This window comes from Spodoptera frugiperda, chromosome 5, assembly GCF_023101765.2.
Source record: "Spodoptera frugiperda isolate SF20-4 chromosome 5, AGI-APGP_CSIRO_Sfru_2.0, whole genome shotgun sequence".
Taxonomy (NCBI): Eukaryota; Metazoa; Arthropoda; class Insecta; order Lepidoptera; family Noctuidae; genus Spodoptera; species Spodoptera frugiperda.
Window position 1 is genome coordinate 25,349 of NC_064216.1, and position 20,664 is coordinate 46,012.

The following is a 20,664-nucleotide window of genomic DNA, read 5'->3' on the forward strand; positions in this document are numbered from 1 at the left end:
AGCTATCAGTTTATATCGGTCTCACCCCAACCATGAAGAAAGGGAAGTAAACGAACCACATCAAACACAGGGAAGTAAACGTTTACGCCAATACTCGTCACAATTAACTTTATTCTTCAATAAATAGATTAATAATTATACATATTTGACGCGAATATAAATTAAATAATATTAACAAAGTGCTAACGAGAACGAGGCCATTAACAAAACAATACAATTACATGATTATAGAACATAGTGCAACAGCCGCGGAGTGGGGCGCGGTCCGCCGACTGCAGCACCGACTGGTCCAACCACCAGCTATATCACATACTGCGCGCCCACTCGAGCTTTGTACTGTTTGGATCGGATTCGTAATCTTTGGTCACGGAGTTGTGGTCGTCTCATTCGTGTCACGAGTAGATCGTCATCAGGATCATCTGTAACAAGACAGCAGAGGAGTGTGAGCGGCCACCGCCAAGGCAGGCCGTCCACCAGCCCCCAGGCGACCCGCCAAGGCAGGCCGTCCACCAGCCCCCAGGCGACCCACCAAGGCAGGCCGTCCACCAGCCCCCAGGCGACCCACCAAGGCAGGCCGTCCACCAGCCCCCAGGCGACCCGCCAAGGCAGGCCGTCCACCAGCCCCCAGGCGACCCACCAAGGCAGGCCGTCCACCAGCCCCCAGGCGACCCGCCAAGGCAGGCCGTCCACCAGCCCCCAGGCGACCCACCAAGGCAGGCCGTCCACCAGCCCCCAGGCGACCCACCAAGGCAGGCCGTCTACCAACCCCAGTAGGCGCTCACCTCTTCCAGGGACACCGGGTTACACTTGAGGCGCGAGTCCAGACTGCGGAACCGCTCTGCAACAATAACACGGACGGTTACAACGCGGCCATCGCGCCCCCGCCCCCGCCCCGGCCGGGCCGCCCCCTCACCGTGCGCCACGTGCAGCCGCGCCAGCGCCATGACGTAGGCCTCCTGCTCTAGCCGCGCGCCGCGCGCCCACCGCAGCACCAGCGCCTCGCGCACCTTGTTGGACGCCGACACGCCCGCCTCGCGCAGCAGCGCGCGCAGCCGGTACGACGACGTGCGCCCCCGCGCCCCCGCACCGCGCCGCGCCCGCCGCGCGCGCCCACGCCGCGCGCCACGCCGCCAGCAGCGCCAGCAGCGCCGGCAGCTCGGCCGCGCGCATGGCGCCCTCCAGCGCGGCGTCGCGCAGCGCCACCAGCGCCCTGCACAGCTCCAGCGACGGCGGCGCGCACAGCACGCGGCGCCAGTGGGGGCGCAGGGCGCGGCGCAGCGCCCCCGCGTCCAGCTCGGCGCCGGCCGGGCCGCGCGGGGCGCCCGCCGCGTCGCGCAGGTCGGCGGCCACGTCGCGCACGATGAGGTTGTCGTCGTTGGCCTCCCAGACGTCGGCGGGCCGGTCCGTGAGCACGCGCAGCAGGAAGGCGCCCTCGTCGTGCGCGCGGCGCGCGTGCGGCACGACCAGGTAGCGGCCGGGCGCCAGCGCGCAGTAGGCCACCACGTGGCGCGCGCGGCCGTGGTGCGCGGCGTCCAGCGGCCGTCCGGGCGGTCCGGGCGGGCCGGGCGGGCCGGGCGGGCTGGGCGCGCCCGGCCGCAGCGCGTACAGCGCGAAGCCCACGGCGCGCAGGCCGCGGCGCTGGCCGGGCTCGTACTGCTGCGTCAGCGCCAGCACCACGTGACACTTGCCCGCGTCCTCGCCCTCCGACTGCGGGATCTGCACCAGGAACTGAGGGTTGGCGCCCGCAGTCTCTGTGGAAGCGCCGCGAGTTCAGTGGGAACATATCGCCGAGTGCAAAACAGAATTTTCCACTGAAAGCGACTGAGATCTCTTTTGATTTCATTCATTTGTATGTGTGCGGTTTTGCAAAGTGTGTACAGGCAGTACCGCAGCGCGGCGGGCCGCCGGCGTTGTACCCGGCCCGCCAGCGGCGCCGCGCCAGCACGGCCCGCCAGGGGCGCAGCGCCCGCAGCGCCGGCTCCCGCAGCCAGTCGTCCGGCCCCACGTGCACCAGCTCCAACTGATCGAACGTGTCCACGAAATCATCGAATGATATCCTGCAACGGAAGGAACCGAGTGTAACTGGGACAGGCCAGTTGAAGGGGTCAAGTATAAGTCGAATTATTAGTATAAGTTATTTTAATTCAACCATAAATAGGTACTTTTGAAAGGACTATGAGGGGCTCATCGGTTATCTCTGGCTCTGGGTAACCGCCCCACATCAAATCAACAGTCTACTGCTGTCCACTAGTACTCACACGGAGAAGGTAATTATATAATTAGAAATTAAAAGGCCATGAGTTGGTGGTGGTGTCGTATAAATCTTAAAAAATATATATAACTTGGAAAGACACATTCTTAATTGCACGGCTTCGAGCATGTACCCACATGCGAGTAGTCACCTCCTGGCTACCACGACGTAGGGCCCCACCTTACCCATCCATAGCCACTGCAAAGAAACCTCGACAAACGGAACCCAGCAACAGGGCCGATACCTGCCGAGGCTGCGCGTGACACCTTATCCGCGAGGAAATCTTACTCTGCGGCAGCGGTACGGCACGCAGGAACGGCGGGGTTAAATTGTTTTGTTCTCTTTAATTATTTATAACATCAAGACATCGGCTTGTATGACGTCACTCCACTTTGGGTCAAGTACTTACCAGAAGTCGTCAGCTGAGTCAGCGCGGGGCGCCAGAAGGTCGCGATCGTGCGGCGCCAGCGCAGCCCATGCAGCGCTGCCGGGGGCCCAGGCCCCGGGCAACGGGCCGCCGGCGGGGGCCCGCAGCCGCAACACTAGCGTGGCGCCGCGGACGCGCGCCATCCCCGCCAGCACGTAGGCGCGGCACGGCGCCCGCGCCCCCGCGCCCCCGCGCCGCCCGCAGCCCGTGCGCCACCAGCAGCGAGGAGCGCGGCGCGGCAGCCTGCAGCAGCTGCAGCGTCAGCGCCCGCGGCTGCGTGCGCAGCGAGAAGCTCTGCACGACGCCGCCGGATAGCTCTTGCAGCGCGCATGCCACGCTGACGTCGCGCAGCGCCGCGTACGAGCCGTACAGCCTGCAGCAGTGCTCGCGTGAGGCCGGGCCGGGCCGGGCCGGGCCGGGACCGCGCGGGGCCGCACTTACTTGGCGTATGCTTTCTCCAGCAGCGGCAGCGTGAAGTCGTGGCAGCAGTCGGGGGCGCAGCGCTGGGCGCGGGGCGCGCCCGGCAGCCTGTCGTCCACCACCACCTCGCGCCACGAGCCGAACACCCAGAACTGGAACCTGCGCATCACGCCATGCAATCTATTACCCCCTGTGGGGACAAGCGTGAGAGCCATGCTTCGGCACGAATGGACAGTCTCGACCTGAGCAATACCACGGCCCCGCAGATAACTGGCGTGAAACAACACATGAGTCGTTTCGTCGTATGAGTAACTTTCCGCCATACACAGAGGTGTATGGCGGAAAGTGGGGGACTTGTGGACTGGGGAGATTGGGGAAGCCCCCAGCGCCGGGCCCCTAATAGCGCGGCAACACAGAGAGCTACAACAATTAGGGTTGCCAACCGTACTATATTGTATAGTATTGTATTATATTTCGGGGCTCCGTACTAATATTAATATAATAAATACTAATATTTATTTATTTGTTTATTACCCGACTGCCAAGGAAGGGTTATGTTTTTCGCGCGTATCTTGTATGTATGAGCATAATATTCTTTATTACCTCATTTCTTCGAAACGGCTTGATGGATTTCGACAATCAGGGCATCGTTGGATTCGTCTTAATTACCCAAGTGTTCTTAGATATGTGACGTAAAACAAAAACCAACATGGCGGCCGTGAGGCGCCCTAGATAAAAGTAAAAAAAAAAAAAAAATTGCTACAATATGGGTATCAAATTAAAGAGCTCATCATGAAGATTCCAAAATGGTATATCACTGACATATAGAAAAAAAATACTATGTGCAATTATGTTCTTTATTATCCAAACTAAATACTCGTATAGGTACTACGCGACGCGATTGACTAGCGGTTTCTGAACTTAAAAGTGAAAAGTGATAATAAAAGTACGTCTAAACTAAATTATTTACAATGAATTTATTTATAAATAAAGGACTAGCGACCCGCCCTCGCTTTGCTGAACGTTAAATAAGGAATCTATCTACATAGTCGTTTACCTATAGCCCATGCGACGCGTCAACTGTAAAGACCGTTTTTTGTCTAAAACTAGTAGAAATTTTGAAACAGTGTAAAGAGCAAATTTTATCTTCATTTAATGTAGAAAATTAATAGACTATTTAAAAGGATATAATACCTTTATCTAATTCCTTTACTCTCTTTGTGTTATGCAATCAATCTAAAATAACTGGATCGACATGTGTTACTTTTTTATTCTCTTGGTATTGGAAGTTTACTTTAGGTGATGAAACCTTTACTTTAGGTGATGCAGTGAAAAACCAGTGGTAGGTGCATGGAACAAGCAATACAGAAAAGTTCGTGTAGAAAACATATATGTATACCAATATATATTAAAATAATATGGAAACATAATAACTAAATCATCTAGTGACTTCACTCGTCTTGGGCGAGGCGAGAGGGAGTGTCAGACTCTTACTGACTAAAAACCACCCCGTTCCTACTCCTGCTTTTCGACCCGGGGCCCCGGTAAACCCGTTAGGCACTTCGCAGCTCCGGGTCAGAACATCAGAGGCGTTACAAGTGTGTTGCCGGCCTTTTGGGGGTTAGGAATTGAAGAGTTGTTGGGTAATCAGGTAATTGGGCCTCCGGTAACCTCACTCACACAACGAAACACGACGCAAGCCTTGTTTCACGTCGGTTTTCTGTGAGGGTGTGGTATCACTCCGGTGGAGCCGGCTCATTCGTACCGCAGCATGGCTGTTCCACTCCAGATATGACATGAGCAGTAAGTGCGGCGCGAGGTACCTGAAGGCGCCCGCGTAGTGGCGGCGGAAGGAGTGCGGCGGCACGGCGCGGTCCAGCAGGCGCGGCGTCAGCGCCAGCGCGCCCGCCGCCGCCGCCAGCGCCGCGCGCCCCCCGCGCCCCGCCCACCTGCACGAGCCAACATAATTATAATATAATGAAAAAAAGATAATGAAAAAATATTAGACACATATTTTTCTATTTTGCCATATAAGATAACAATACTTAGATAAAACGAATCAAATACGATATTAATTTCGACGATACGGCGTCACACGATATTTCAAATCGATATATCTTCGAAAGTATTTGTTTCCGTCATAAAAAATACGTGTCTAATATTTTAAAATCAAGACGGACAGTAAAATGAAAATTAGTCATCTACCCTATTTAGGCGTTCGGGCGTGACCAAACCAAGACGTGTACTGAGGCTATTCATTGCACACACACTTGCCATCTACACAACTAGTCTATCAAATATAAGCGTTAACATTGAGAGCACCGCGAGTTTGTCTCGTCACAGCATAGTATTGTGTGGTTCGGTAGATGATGTGTTTATGTCAAAACAAAAATGGTCACGGTAATTAGAAACACGAAACGTCAAATTGGAGAATGCGGGAATGGCCGTGTTTACCGCTGTACCTCAAGAACGAAGAAAAGGATTTATTTCACACGTTAAAGAAAACAAGTGACGAGTACAGAGTAATAGACCGAAGCAGTACTTCGTTACACACGACGATATTATAAATTTTATTACAGGCGAACAAGGCGTACTTAGCAAATGGCACGTTAAAACTTGGCTCATTAGACATTTGATCTCATTGTACGTACTGGCCGCTTACATGGCTCGCGGATGACAAGTATGTTTACTGTTTACCTATACAAGTATACATATGTGTCGTGGTGTTACCTGTCGCCGTCGCCCAGTCCGCCCGGCCCCGCCCCGCCCAGCCCGCCCGGATCCGCCCCGCCCGCGCCGTCGTCGCCCCGGAACCTCGGCCGCGAGCACACGTCCTGCAACGTTACACTGGCACTACTGGCAGAACTGGCACTACTGGCAGAACTGGCACTGACGCGGGCCGGGCTGCTGGCCACGCGATGGACACAGGTTCTTTGGCCAAAATTCCTGTTTGTAGTTAAGAAGGTGTTACGCTGAGATTCTTAGTCCGTGGTTAGTTCATAAAAGAGGGAGGTTGTGGAGCACAAAATAGGTTTTTATTCCGAGAATTCCCGCGGGATCGCATGTGTCCTTTGTAATATGTCTTTTCGAACAAGAACTAGTCGATATTTTTATTCTGAAACGTCAGTACCCTTGCTCTCGAGAGCTAAAGTAAGTCGACCTCTCGGGCACACATTGACACGAGCAAGTAGGCCGGCCGCTGCCAGCAGGTGGCAGGCCCGGGCCGTGTCGCCTGCAGTAGCTGCAGGCCCGGGCCGTGTCGCCTGCAGTAGCTGCAGGCCCGGGCCGTGTAGCCTGCAGTAGCTGCAGGCCCGGGCCGTGTAGCCTGCAGTAGCTGCAGGCCCGGGCCGTGTCGCCTGCAGTAGCTGCAGGCCCGGGCCGTGTAGCCTGCAGTAGCTGCAAGCCCGGGCCGTGTCGCCTGCAGTAGCTGCAGGCCCGGGCCGTGTAGCCTGCAGTAGCTGCAGGCCCGGGCCGTGTAGCCTGCAGTAGCTGCAGGCCCGGGCCGTGTCGCCTGCAGTAGCTGCAGGCCCGGGCCGTGTAGCCTGCAGTAGCTGCAGGCCCGGGCCGTGTCGCCTGCAGTAGCTGCAGGCCCGGGCCGTGTAGCCTGCAGTAGCTGCAGGCCCGGGCCTGCCGCCTGCAGTAGCTGCAGGTCCGGGCCTGCCGCCTGCAGTAGCTGCAGGCCCGGGCCTGCCGCCTGCAGTAGCTGCAGGCCCGGGCCTGCCGCCTGCAGTAGCTGCAGGCCCGGGCCTGCCGCCTGCAGTAGCTGCAGGTCCGGGCCGTGTCGCCTGCAGTAGCTGCAGGCCCGGGCCGTGTCGCCTGCAGTAGCTGCAGCGTCCAGTACGTGCCGCGCGACGACATCGTAATATACAATGTGATAGGGGTGAGACTTCTAACCCGTTAAGGCTGAGTACTACGTCTAATTTTATCGACAAAAAATAATAATATGGGGAGTTGAACCCCCTTCCCCTAAAAATTATGGCTATTTTAATATTTTTTTTACTTTACGTGATGTGTTATCCACGAAAAAGTACACCTGTGCCAGTCTTTTCACTCTTGTTGCTACAAATCTTTATTTTTCTCTCTAAAATGCCGTAGCCCTAGTACGATGGCTCGAGATGCACAACGCCAGTTCCTCTAGCGATAATATTGCCGATGAATGCTGCAAGCGAAATCATGGGTAGACAGACAATTTTGTTTGACAAGAGATCCTCACTGATTTTCAACATGATGATAACAAATCGCGTGCAAAGTGTTGTCTAGTGCATGCGAGGTTGTAACGTATGATTTGAGTAAACTAGAAGAAATTTTAGTAAGTCCAAATAAATTCATCGAAACGGAGTTTCGTTGAAAAATCTTTTTTTGTGCCGAATTTAAGAAATAATTTGCAAAGTGCTATACGATTTTATAATCCTTATTAAATGCGCCAACTTTGGTGAAATTTGCCACTACTAGCGCCATACATAATTTATTCAGTACAGTCTGTACAACTTAAAACAAGGTAAAAATTTTATTCAGAGTATTTAGTTCCCCTAAAACTGACAATGTTTCCCAATCTAAAGCAGTTGGCTAAGAATTTATGATTCCATATTACTAGAGCACTATTCAGGATAATGTAAGGAAGACGACAGACGAAAAAATAAAGATTTGTAGCAACAAGAGTCAAAAGACTGGCACAGGATGTACTTTTTCGTGGATAACACATAAGTCACTTTAATTTAAAAACTGTAGGACTTAGAATTTTTTTTATATTTTTCTGATGCAACCTTGATTTAACAGTTGGAACCTTGCTGATCATCTGGTGCCTGTTGGACGTCGATTTCAGGGACACCCTGTATAATGCCATGTATGAGCACGGTTGGCGCAGTGGTTGGGTGACCGGCTGCTATGTAACGCCGGCCAAAACAGTGATAATGGCGTTTTCTGAGTAAAATAACAGAAAGTTCGGCGGTGTCCCACACTCGTGGCTCGGAAAGCAGTTGGTGTTGACCTGTCTCCGGTCGTGTCGGTCTGCCCGTCGGGTGTGGGTGTGGGCTAGTTAGACAGACTGGCCACCGTGACGTGACCGAAATCGATCGGGTACATTATTATGTTGTTACTTTAACACTACCGAGGTACTGTTTTAATTAACATTTAATTTACTAAACTAGTAGGCAACAACGCACAGTGTTTTAGAATCCCTTGGGGCAAGGCATTCTTAGCTAATAGCGTATATCGATGTGGTTAATCCTAATAACACAAATTGCAAAAGGAATTTTTAGTTTTCGAGAAAAAAAAACTAAAGTTGCTAATTCGGAGTGTGGTTAAAATAGAACTTTTTTATCTTTAAAATAAAGAGCAAAATTTACTATCCGAATTTTATCACATATATTTATGTGTTATTCAAGCTTTATAAATGTGTGTGAACCTGGTAGATCATTGTCCAGCAGATCAAAAATAAATGGGAGTTCTTTTCGCATGCAGCTGAGTTCTACAGTTCCTGATAGTTTTTAGCAATAGTTCTGACGTTTTTACCTTGAAAAAGCCGATTGACGAAATGATCTGCTATGGGAAGTTAGCAGATCATTTCGTCAATCGGCTTTTTTAATACAGATAGGAGAGTTCTCTTACGAATTCAAAACAAAAAAAAAGTTCTAGCCTTTGACAATTATTTCTAGCGATGAAAAAATATTTTCCGACTGTTCAACTCGTCTAATATGATGTGCATAACGATTGTAACGGAACTCCATCGCAGAATTCGATTCCAGACGAAAAATACCTTCTTTATCGACGCGAATCATTTTTAAAAGCTAGAACTCTTTAGTTTCTTGTGAATTTGTACCAGAACTCCAACACAGAACTCGATTCGAGTCTAGAACTCACGTTCCAATGCTAGCAGATCATGATAAACTGTTGAAAAAGTGGAAAAATATTGTTTTCAGAGATTCAAATCATTCCTACAAGCTAGAACTCTTTTGTTTTTTATTAATTTGTACCAGAACTCCAACACAGAACTCGATTCGAGTCAAGAACTCACGTTCCAATGCTAGCAGATCATGATAAACTGTTGAAAAAGTTAAAAAATATTGTTTTCAGAGATTCGAATCATTCCTACAAGCTAGAACTCTTTTGTTTTTTATGAATTTGTACCAGAACTCCAACACAGAACTCGATTCGAGTCAAGAACTCACGTTCCAATGCTAGCAGATCATGATAAACTGTTGAAAAAGTTGAAAAATATTGTTTTCAGAGATTCAAATCATTCTTAAAGGCTAGAACTCTTTTGTTTTTTATGAATTTGTACCAGAACTCCAACACAGAACTCGATTCGAGTCTAGAACTCACGTTCCAATGCTAGCAGATCATGATAAACTGTTGAAAAAGTGGAAAAATATTGTTTTCAGCGATTCAAATCATTCTTAAAGGCTAGAACTCTTTTGTTTTTTATGAATTTGTACCAGAACTCCAACACAGAACTCGATTCGAGTCTAGAACTCACGTTCCAATGCTAGCAGATCATGATAAACTGTTGAAAAAGTGGAAAAATATTGTTTTCAGAGATTCAAATCATTCCTACAAGCTAGAACTCTTTTGATTTTTATGAATTTGTACCAGAACTCCAACACAGAACTCGATTCGAGTCAAGAACTCACGTTCCAATGCTAGCAGATCATGATAAACTGTTGAAAAAGTGGAAAAATATTGTTTTCAGCGATTCAAATCATTCCTACAAGCTAGAACTCTTTAGTTTCTTGTGAATTTGTACCAGAACTCCAACACAGAACTCGATTCGAGTCTAGAACTCACGTTCCAGTGCTGGCAGATCATGATAAACTGTTGAAAAAGTTGAAAAATATTGTTTTCAGCGATTCAAATCATTCCTACAAGCTAGAACTCTTTTGTTTTTTATGAATTTGTACCAGAACTCCAACACAGAACTCGATTCGAGTCTAGAACTCACGTTCCAATGCTAGCAGATCATGATAAACTGTTGAAAAAGTGGAAAAATATTGTTTTCAGAGATTCAAATCATTCTTAAAGGCTAGAACTCTTTTGTTTTTTATGAATTTGTACCAGAACTCCAACACAGAACTCGATTCGAGTCTAGAACTCACGTTCCAATGCTAGCAGATCATGATAAACTGTTGAAAAAGTGGAAAAATATTGTTTTCAGCGATTCAAATCATTCTTAAAGGCTAGAACTCTTTTGTTTTTTATGAATTTGTACCAGAACTCCAACACAGAACTCGATTCGAGTCAAGAACTCACGTTCCAATGCTAGCAGATCATGATAAACTGTTGAAAAAGTGGAAAAATATTGTTTTCAGAGATTCAAATCATTCCTACAAGCTAGAACTCTTTTGATTTTTATGAATTCGTACCAGAACTCCAACACAGAACTCGATTCGAGTCTAGAACTCACGTTCCAATGCTAGCAGATCATGATAAACTGTTGAAAAAGTGGAAAAATATTGTTTTCAGCGATTCAAATCATTCTTAAAAACTAGAACTCTTCTGTTTCTTTTGAATTTTTTTTGGTGTTGGAGTTCTAGTACACATTCATAAGAAAGGAATGAGTTCTAGCTTTTGAGAATGATTTGAATCGATCAAATCGATATTTTCGACTTTTCTATAATATTTCCAACGTGAGTTCTTGACTCGAATCGAGTTCTGTGTTGGAGTTCTGGTACAAATTCATAAAAATCAAAAGAGTTCTAGCTTGTAGGAATGATTTGAATCTCTGAAAACAATATTTTTCCACTTTTTCAACAGTTTATCATGATCTGCTAGCATTGGAACGTGAGTTCTAGACTCGAATCGAGTTCTGTGTTGGAGTTCTGGTACAAATTCATAAAAAACAAAAGAGTTCTAGCCTTTAAGAATGATTTGAATCTCTGAAAACAATATTTTTCCACTTTTTCAACAGTTTATCATGATCTGCTAACATTGGGACGTGAGTTCTAGACTCGAATCGAGTTCTGTGTTGGAGTTCTGGTACAAATTCATAAAAAACAAAAGAGTTCTAGCTTGTAGGAATGATTTGAATCTCTGAAAACAATATTTTTCCACTTTTTCAACAGTTTATCATGATCTGCTAGCATTGGAACGTGAGTTCTTGACTCGAATCGAGTTCTGTGTTGGAGTTCTGGTACAAATTCATAAAAATCAAAAGAGTTCTAGCTTTTAAGAACGATTTGAATCGCTGAAAACAATATTTTTCCACTTTTTCAACAGTTTATCATGATCTGCTAGAATTGGAACGTGAGTTCTAGACTCGAATCGAGTTCTGTGTTGGAGTTCTGGTACAAATTCACAAGAAACTAAAGAGTTCTAGCTTTTAAGAATGATTGGAATCGCTGAAAACAATATTTTTCCACATTTTCAACAGTTTATCGTGATCTGCTAGCATTGGAACGTGAGTTCTAGACTCGAATCGAGTTCTGTGTTGGAGTTCTGATACAAATTCACAAGAAACTAAAGAGTTCTAGCTTTTAAGAATGATTGGAATCGCTGAAAACAATATTTTTCCACTTTTTCAACAGTTTATCGTGATCTGCTAGCATTGGAACGTGAGTTCTAGACTCGAATCGAGTTCTGTGTTGGAGTTCTGATACAAATTCAAAAGAAACTAAAGAGTTCTAGCTTTTAAGAATGATTGGAATCGCTGAAAACAATATTTTTCCACTTTTTCAACAGTTTATCGTGATCTGCTAGCATTGGAACGTGAGTTCTAGACTCGAATCGAGTTCTGTGTTGGAGTTTTGATACAAATTCACAAGAAACTAAAGAGTTCTAGCTTTTAAGAATGATTGGAATCGCTGAAAACAATATTTTTCCACTTTTTCAACAGTTTATCGTGATCTGCTAGCATTGGAACGTGAGTTCTAGACTCGAATCGAGTTCTGTGTTGGAGTTCTGATACAAATTCACAAGAAATTAAAGAGTTCTAGCTTTTAAGAATGATTGGAATCGCTGAAAACAATATTTTTCCACTTTTTCAACAGTTTATCGTGATCTGCTAGCATTGGAACGTGAGTTCTAGACTCGAATCGAGTTCTGTGTTGGAGTTCTGATACAAATTCAAAAGAAACTAAAGAGTTCTAGCTTTTAAGAATGATTGGAATCGCTGAAAACAATATTTTTCCACTTTTTCAACAGTTTATCGTGATCTGCTAGCATTGGAACGTGAGTTCTAGACTCGAGTTGAGTTCTGTGTTGGAGTTCTGATACAAATTCACAAAAAACTAAAGAGTTCTAGCTTTTAAGAATGATTGGAATCGCTGAAAACAATATTTTTCCACTTTTTCAACAGTTTATCGTGATCTGCTAGCATTGGAACGTGAGTTCTAGACTCGAATCGAGTTCTGTGTTGGAGTTCTGATACAAATTCACAAGAAACTAAAGAGTTCTAGCTTTTAAGAATGATTGGAATCGCTGAAAACAATATTTTTCCACTTTTTCAACAGTTTATCGTGATCTGCTAGCATTGGAACGTGAGTTCTAGACTCGAGTTGAGTTCTGTGTTGGAGTTCTGATACAAATTCACAAGAAACTAAAGAGTTCTAGCTTTTAAGAATGATTGGAATCGCTGAAAACAATATTTTTCCACTTTTTCAACAGTTTATCGTGATCTGCTAGCATTGGAACGTGAGTTCTAGACTCGAGTTGAGTTCTGTGTTGGAGTTCTGGTACAAATTCACAAGAAACTAAAGAGTTCTAGCTTTTAAGAATGATTCGCGTAGGTAAAGAAGATATTTTTCGTCGGGAATCGAATTCTGCGGTGGAGTTCCGTTACAATCGTGATACACGTCATGATAGACAAGTTGTACAGTCGGAAAATATTTTTTCATCGCTAGAAATAATTGTCAAAGGCTAGAACTTTCTTTTTTGTTTTGAATTCGTAAGAGAACTCTCCTATCTGTATCTTGTGATCTGTAGCAAATGATGAAAAAAACCGATTGACGAAATGATCTGCTAACTTCTCATAGCATAGCATTTCGTCAATCGGCTTTTTTCAAGGTAAAAACGTCAGAACTATTGCTAAAAACTATCAGGAACTGTAGAACTCAGCTGCATACGAAAAGAACTCGCATTTATTTTTAATCTGCTGCCAAATGATCTGCTACGGGAAGTTAGCAGATCATTTCGTCAATCGGCTTTTTTCAAGGTAAAAACGTCAGAACTATTGCTAAAATCTACCAGGAACTGTAGAAATCAGTTGCATGCGAAAAGAACTCTCTTTTATTTTTGATCTGCTGGACAATGATCTGCCAGGTTCACACACACGCTTTATAACAGGTACGAATTGTAACTAGGTACAAAGATATTTGCAAAAAAATCAATTTTAATTTCTATTCTTTTATTTTTTTATTGACATAGTTTCCGCACGAAATCTTCATGGCAAATGATAGTTAGTCTTTTGTACTATGTATTGTACTTTAAAAAAATCAGCCACATAATCCGTGATGTACAATTGAAAAAAAAATAATAAAGCACCTTTAAAAAGGTCAAAATTACGGCTTTTTAAATTTTTCTCGACAACGGTAAGTTTTATCGTAAACATATGTTCGACAGAGTTGTAGATCATACAATTTTCTACAAAAAGATTTATCACTTTTACTCATACAGGCGAGGGTTGCAGCAACGATGGCAGAGCCGTGTAGAGCTGTGTAGTGCTGTGTAGTGCTGTGTAGTGCTGTGTAGAGCTGTGTAGTGCTGTGTAGTGCTGTGTATGTGCTGTGTATAGCGTGTACAGTGTGTATACTGACGTGCGGGCGCGGCCAGGCCGGGCGGGCCGGGAACGCGTCGTCCTGGAACAGTGCGCCCGCGCCGCGCCACCTGCACATAACGTATTCATTATGCAATCATACATCGTATGCCGCCTAGTGGCGCGTCTAGTAGGTAACCTTGTTTTACTTCGACGGTTTATTGTAATTCTTATAAAACATGTTGCCCCATTATGGCCCATTTGTTAGGTATTACGAAGGGACATGTTCTTCTGTGTCGTGGGTGGGTTTTCAAACAATTTCACATATATAGATAGATGGATAATATATAAGCAGATGAGTTGTAAAAGCACTAAATACTATAGAAGAGGCACTCGGTATAATTATATTTAAAAAATAACAGTTACAGTACAATCGCTAATAAGGTCATTCTTTTAGTTGCCATAGCTTTGTTCTCGGGTAGAAAACCTCAACGATAATTTAAAATTAAAGTTTATTACAAATATTGACTAAGAAGACAATAATTATTATCTTTGTGTTGTATAGCCTAATTTATCAGGGAAGGCAACAAGCTGTATCACGCTACGACCAATAGGAGCCGAGCTGGGGATCACAGTGTGCGAGGGGAACTAGTTTTAAGATATTATTTGCGTACGACGATGACTCGAAAGTAGTCGGAAGTATTTGCAAGACATAACTACTACTAGGACTAGTAGCGCCCTGTAGGCTGTGTAGCTTGTGCTCAATGTTCGTGCGTTCGTGCGCGACTCACCCCGAGCGCGAGGCGGGCCGGTCGGCGTGCAGCGCCGCGTCGCCGTCTGCAACATTTGGTTATTGGATCAGCATGCGATAGCTGGGCAGCATCGATGTCTGAGCTCGACTGGACCTGCACTGCAAGCAACAGCATCCTTCTTCACGCCTAAACCACTGAACCGATTTGTATGATGTACTAGTACAGATGTAGTTTTGTAGATGGGAGACGCCGGGAAGCAATCGGCGCCGCGCCTATAGACTCCCGCCACCTCCACGCAAGAGGAATACAAGTGCGTGGCTGGCCCTTTGGGAGTTAGGTATTAGAGAAATGGGGAGGAGCGCCTAGTGTGTAGTTTGTACTCACTGACGTGTCCATTGCTCTTCGGACTGAGCTCTGGCGGCAACTGCGCTGGAGATGGCACTGGCGAGGGCGCTGGTGGGGGCGCTGGGTCAGCGCGCGGCCGCATGAACTTCCTCATCACGCATTACGTGGCGCCCCCCCTCCTCGCACTAGACACAGTAAGCACCGGTGACAGACCGACAATGACAATATTAGATGTTACAGTTCCTCGTGATGAGAACCTCCTGAAAGCTGGCACGAACAAATAAAATATCTTGACTTGGCTCATTAGGCTCCCGACATGTGGGTCCACATTGACTTGTGACGACCACGAGAAATCTTCATGGCGCATTTACATTAGTCGGTTAGACCGTATTCGGCTGCAGGCCGTATTCGGTCACCAACTATTATAAACAGATATTCGTTTGGCCGTATTCGGTTTGGCCGTATTAATTCGGTTTCTGTAAAACCGAATGCGGCCGCCGCCTTCGGTGACCGACCTACGACCGACCTAATGTAAACGCGCCATCATGTTCATATTCCGGACGAGCTCACTAACAATGTTGTGTATGCTGAAGCATTCAATTAACTTTCAGTCACATTGTCATGATCACTTTTTTAATTTTGCAAACTCCGCTCGTGTGTTAGACTCACAGCAGCGTGTATGAAGCGATGGAGTATGTACAGTTGCTCCGTGGCTACCTGATAGGCCTACTCAACATAACCTTTATTACAGATCGCTTTTCAATGAGATTAAGTGTGACACAGCTGTACCTGTACCTCCCCCCACATCACAGAATAATAAGGTAAGCTAACCAAATAAGGCCTACCTTATTTTTATTACCGCCTAGCTCGTAGGTTTAAAATGACAATGGGCTGATTATTTCAAAATCTTATATTTATTTATTAAGCTTTGTAATAATGGAATCAAAATAGCTTTAGAAACAAAAATTACAGTTTTATAAACACAAATAACTAAAGTGTCACTTTGGCCTTATTGGGAACCCTATGTCTTAATAAGGCCTCAATAAAAACTAGTAAGTATTCAACTTCTTAATTATAATAAAACTTTGTCAATGCTCTTAATAAATGTAATGAGACCTTACTAATTAATTTTGGTCATTATACATCAGAATTGACGAGTTTCTCATCATGCAATACCCAAGTAACATCTTTGAAGTCATCGGCACCCCAGCATCAGTCAAAAGAATGAGAACAACTTCTTGTTCTGTAGCCAATTTAGCGACCGACCTAGCTTTTGAGTAGTCGAACCACTCTTTAGATGGTGCGTACTTCTTGGGAAGTTATATCTGGCTGCAACAGCATACCAGGTAAAACAGGATGAACAGAATTCAAGGTTTGAATAGATACTATGAAGAATTTCCCGATATCCATTCACCCCTTTTCTGTATCTATTCACCCCGTTTACCCCTTTCTACCATTTTAACAGCGTTTTCCATCTTTTGCAAAATCCATTGGCTTTCCTTTTGACATAAGCTGGTGATCCGTTTTCTATGAAATTACTGAAAAACAACTATGCCATAATAAGGCCTACACGTTTTTTTTGTAGGCTTTATTAGGGCATGGCACATAGGTAAACAAAACAACGATTATATGAAATACACCGATATTATAGCTATTTCACTAATGTGAGGAGATGGCTAAATGTATAATTGTCATACAGACAAAACACGGCACGTCGTATACTGATAAATATAAAAATACTAACAGTTTACGCTACTCGAATTTTATAAAAACTAAAGTGCGCTCCACGTCGTGATTGTTTTCGACTGTAGGTTCCAACATAATCGCGGCACGGGTTGCTTGCTGTGCTCAAATTAGTTAAGTAATGTGCATGCACACTTCTACAAACTTTGGCGACCATTTGAAATTGGGAAGAGGGAAATTTTCAAAATAGGCTTTATTGGGGCATAGGCCTTATTTGGTTAGGTTACTATATATAGTTCAGAGTTAATAAATTATTCAAGAGCCAACCCATGACTTTTGCCATTCCCTGATCAACACTTTCGAAACATTGTCTCCAGGAAGCCTGATGAAATATTATGGCAGTATCGTCCTTAATATAAGGTGGCTATGACGGTTCGTAGTGAATAATTTAGTTTAAAACTTGTGGCATCCACTTGTAACCTATCAGTCGGTAAATTATCAGTGCATTATGCTTTACAATAGTTATTTTTTGCATTTTAGTTTTTACCTTTTGTTTGTTTTTAGTTTCATTTCCTGTATTCCAATTAAATTGGTTCGTAGATAAGTAGGTACATAAATGTCGGCTGAGTTAGTGGGTACATATTGTGTTCCTCAATAGTAATGGTTTACTATAAATATATTGATAAGTGCGTAAGTTGGTATCGTAGACTAAGTAGGTACCTTCGAGTCGTAGATAAATGGCTACATCTGCAGCAGCTGCAGTATAGTGTTGCCAAGTGTAAATATACATCTGACCGAGGCAGCAGCACGAGTAGCACTGACTGAGTGGGCCACCAAGCCGCCACCGCGCTCAGCGCTCTGCAATGAGCCGCTTGCTGCTCATGATTTCATGACTTACTTTCACTAGGGTTCAGATCCTGGCTTGTCTGCGTAAGAGTGCATGCTCCGGTGAGACGGGGTATCCTACTGCGGGTACTGAACACTTAACGATACCGTACCGAAGCTAAGTTTAAGTTAAGCAGTAACAAACGTTACATGCCTGATATACAATTCATGTCACGTCAGCTGATCCAGGTCACACATCGCGACGAATGCCATAGTTGCGCGCACGGCTACCGAGTGGTGTATAGCTGCTGTGACTCGGTATCAATTATTAGCAACTGTACCTAATTATTTGCATTATTTAAACTACAAACAAAACAACAAACACCGATTTCAAAGGACAGTAGTTATATACACAGTAAAAGTAAAGCGTGAGATAATGACGTACTGTAGCGGCGGCGGAACGTGCCGTTACCTGCAGGCACTCGCGCGGACTGCGCGGCCGGCGTGACGGCTGCCCCCCCCCCCCACTGTTACCTACATCACGGTACCTTACACCACTGCTTACACTCTTGGAGGATACAAATATATAGCTTAAGAGCTAGTGAAAAGCTACCTGTATGTATTTGACCAGACCTGGGATTTTGTGCATCGACACCCGTATAACTACTAAGCCTGAGATGGGCAGTAGCTAAGCCCAGAGTGGTGGACGCGGCGAGTGCGCAAGTAAGACGTTTGGAAATTTGAAAATAGTCTACTTATTATTACTTATCGGAAAACAACAATGGCAGACCATTATCACGCGGTTATCTATTAGAGTCTTAAAATCTTATTTTCGTCACAGCAGACCTGTTTATGGCTTGTCATACACACTTCAACAAACAACAAAACTTAGCTACCTACTACAGTGTAGTAGTAGTCTAGTAGTAGACTGTAGTTACTACACGGTCAGATCTATGTCTTAGTACTGTGTAAGTAGTGGTACTTGTGATAATGTACCTATTTCAATTGAAGTTTCACTAGAGATTTGGTAGAGATAAAATCGTGTAAAAGCATCGATTTAATTAGTATCGATACAATCTATATACAAGAATAAATCGATTTTATTCACAAACTGAAAAGATTTATACCTGACCTTGACCGTCAATACACCTTGTACTTATGGAGAGTACTCGGTACTGGATTCTCGTTAGGATAGGTCTCGATGTAGGTAGGCAACAGCTGTACAGTGTAGGTACCTATGTATTCTGTGTTGATAGAGCGCTGCGCGACCCGTGCGTCCGCGCTGGCGCGGTGTCCAAGGATTCGGCAAAATTCCGAGTAAATACCGTGACTGAACTCTCGGTGTACTGTGTACGAAGTTTACAAAGAAATTATTTAATATTTCGTTTTTATGTTATTTTATTTCATGATATATGTTCGCATACTATTACGTCCTCAGATATTAAAGGTATCTCACCAGTCATCCTGTATACTTTGCGGAAATCCATGCTACACTAACAATACAGTAAGATTTTTAGTTTTAATTCCGCTTATACATATACGTACCTATTTATTAACATGCGGCGTGCAGCATCCGTCCGTCCATCCCTCCCGCCCGCAATTAAACGCTCATGCAGCATTTACCTACACATACCATGCAATATACGACTCGACATATGTTTCGCTCCTCCACGGAGCATCCTCAGGAGGTGTTGACTCGGCGGCTCCCGCAGCTCGAATGTCATTCGCATGTTATGTGTGTTTATGTTGCACCTCTGCTGCATGAGCATTTACTTCGGACCGGAGGGCGATGGTGCACACCGTATTGTTATAAAAGATTGATTAAGCATTAGCAAATGAAAATCAACAGTAATGTTGGTGGGTACTTTCCAACATGCTCATAATTTTATATGCACTATTTTATTACTTATTGACAAGTAATTACTGTTTCTCGCCATACGCTTTACTCGTATATTATATTTACCTAACTGCTGTTTTAAATGTTCTAAGTATTATAAAATATATTGTATAGTCTATCTATTGACTGTTGTCATTACACACTGCTTTTTTTACTTAGTCCATTGTTCACCGTAGAATAGTTCCAAACTTTTCGAGAACACATTTCGAGCAATTACGAATTTACGAAAGGTAGGCAACTATTTGTAACAAACGCTCACTCGCACACAAAACACCACTTGTATTTTATTTATGTAAGTTAATACTGAAAATCGTTAACCATAAACTGACGAATATTCGAGGAAAATAAATGGAATTGTTAGAGGAGGCCTTTGCCAAGAGGCACACTGAACTCAAAGATATTTTATACCCAAATAGACACCCACATTACTAAGAAAAGAAGAAAGCAGTTCGGGATAAAGGCTTATTATTATAAATCCTCCTAACATTCATTTGCTCTTGCTTTTATAATAGATTAAGTGGTAGTGCAAGATACTAGAGCCGTAAGACACAACTTATTTTCCGAATCATACTCTTTTTTAAAAAAAGGCCGGCAACGCACCTGTTAGTCCTCTGGTGTTGCGGGTGTCCATGGGCGGCGCTGATCGCTTACCATCAGGTGACTCGTTTGCTTGTTTGCCTCCTATTCCATAAAAAGAAATACAACTGCCGCTTCTCAGTAGAACCTTGTGCCTTGGGTACCTACTTTTTAACATTTGAATGTTTATGGAGCTTGCTCGGTGGCACCTGCGAAGGGACCGGGTGAGAAAGGTAACTAATAAAAATCAGACGCTTTCCGTGGGCCAATACTTTTATCAGACGCTTTAAAATATAGTGCGCCTATCCAAATTCCAATAGCAATGTCCTTGTTTGGCTATGGAAAGTGTCTGATATTATTGTTTTATACGAGTTCAGAATAATATTGTACAAAACATAAAAAGTCAGTCATAAAAAAGTTAGGTAAAAATTAAAGTTAAAAGGTTGGCTAGTTAGAATGCCTACGCCTGCATTAAGTTCAGCTTTGTACATTGATTTTAGCAAATCAAGTGAAATGAAATAACTATTTACGTGTTCGTCTTGGCAACGGAAGTAGGTTTGGTGGGAGAACTCTTTTGTAAAATTACTCGTTTTGTGTGTGTGCGTATTAAAATAAAACACGCAAGTCATGTAACGATAGCGTATTTACATAATTATATTTATTTAATTTCTTAGGTCTCTAAAATTATTGTATTACTCACAGAAATAAGTAATCTTCGAGCAGAAATTCTTAAATAACTATCTACAAAATCTACAAAACTAGAAATACAATAGTATATTTTACAGGAATGTGGTCGCGCGGTCA

The 20,664-nt window shown here is 44.5% G+C and overlaps 1 protein-coding gene across 1 annotated transcript; it reads right to left on the bottom strand.

Moving 5' to 3' along the window:
• Window positions 1–75: 75 nt before the first annotated feature.
• On the bottom strand, window positions 76–20,503 carry LOC118272110 (calpain-B). The gene is given in 13 exon segments (XM_035588453.2): window positions 76–419; window positions 783–838; window positions 914–1,751; window positions 1,888–2,057; window positions 2,661–2,842; window positions 2,844–3,051; window positions 3,120–3,257; window positions 4,922–5,047; window positions 5,829–5,932; window positions 13,844–13,913; window positions 14,574–14,619; window positions 14,919–15,064; window positions 17,461–20,503. Coding segments are annotated over 11 exon segments (2,034 nt in total). The 5' UTR covers window positions 15,034–15,064; window positions 17,461–20,503; the 3' UTR covers window positions 76–419; window positions 783–801.
• Between the last annotated feature and the right edge of the window lie 161 nt (window positions 20,504–20,664).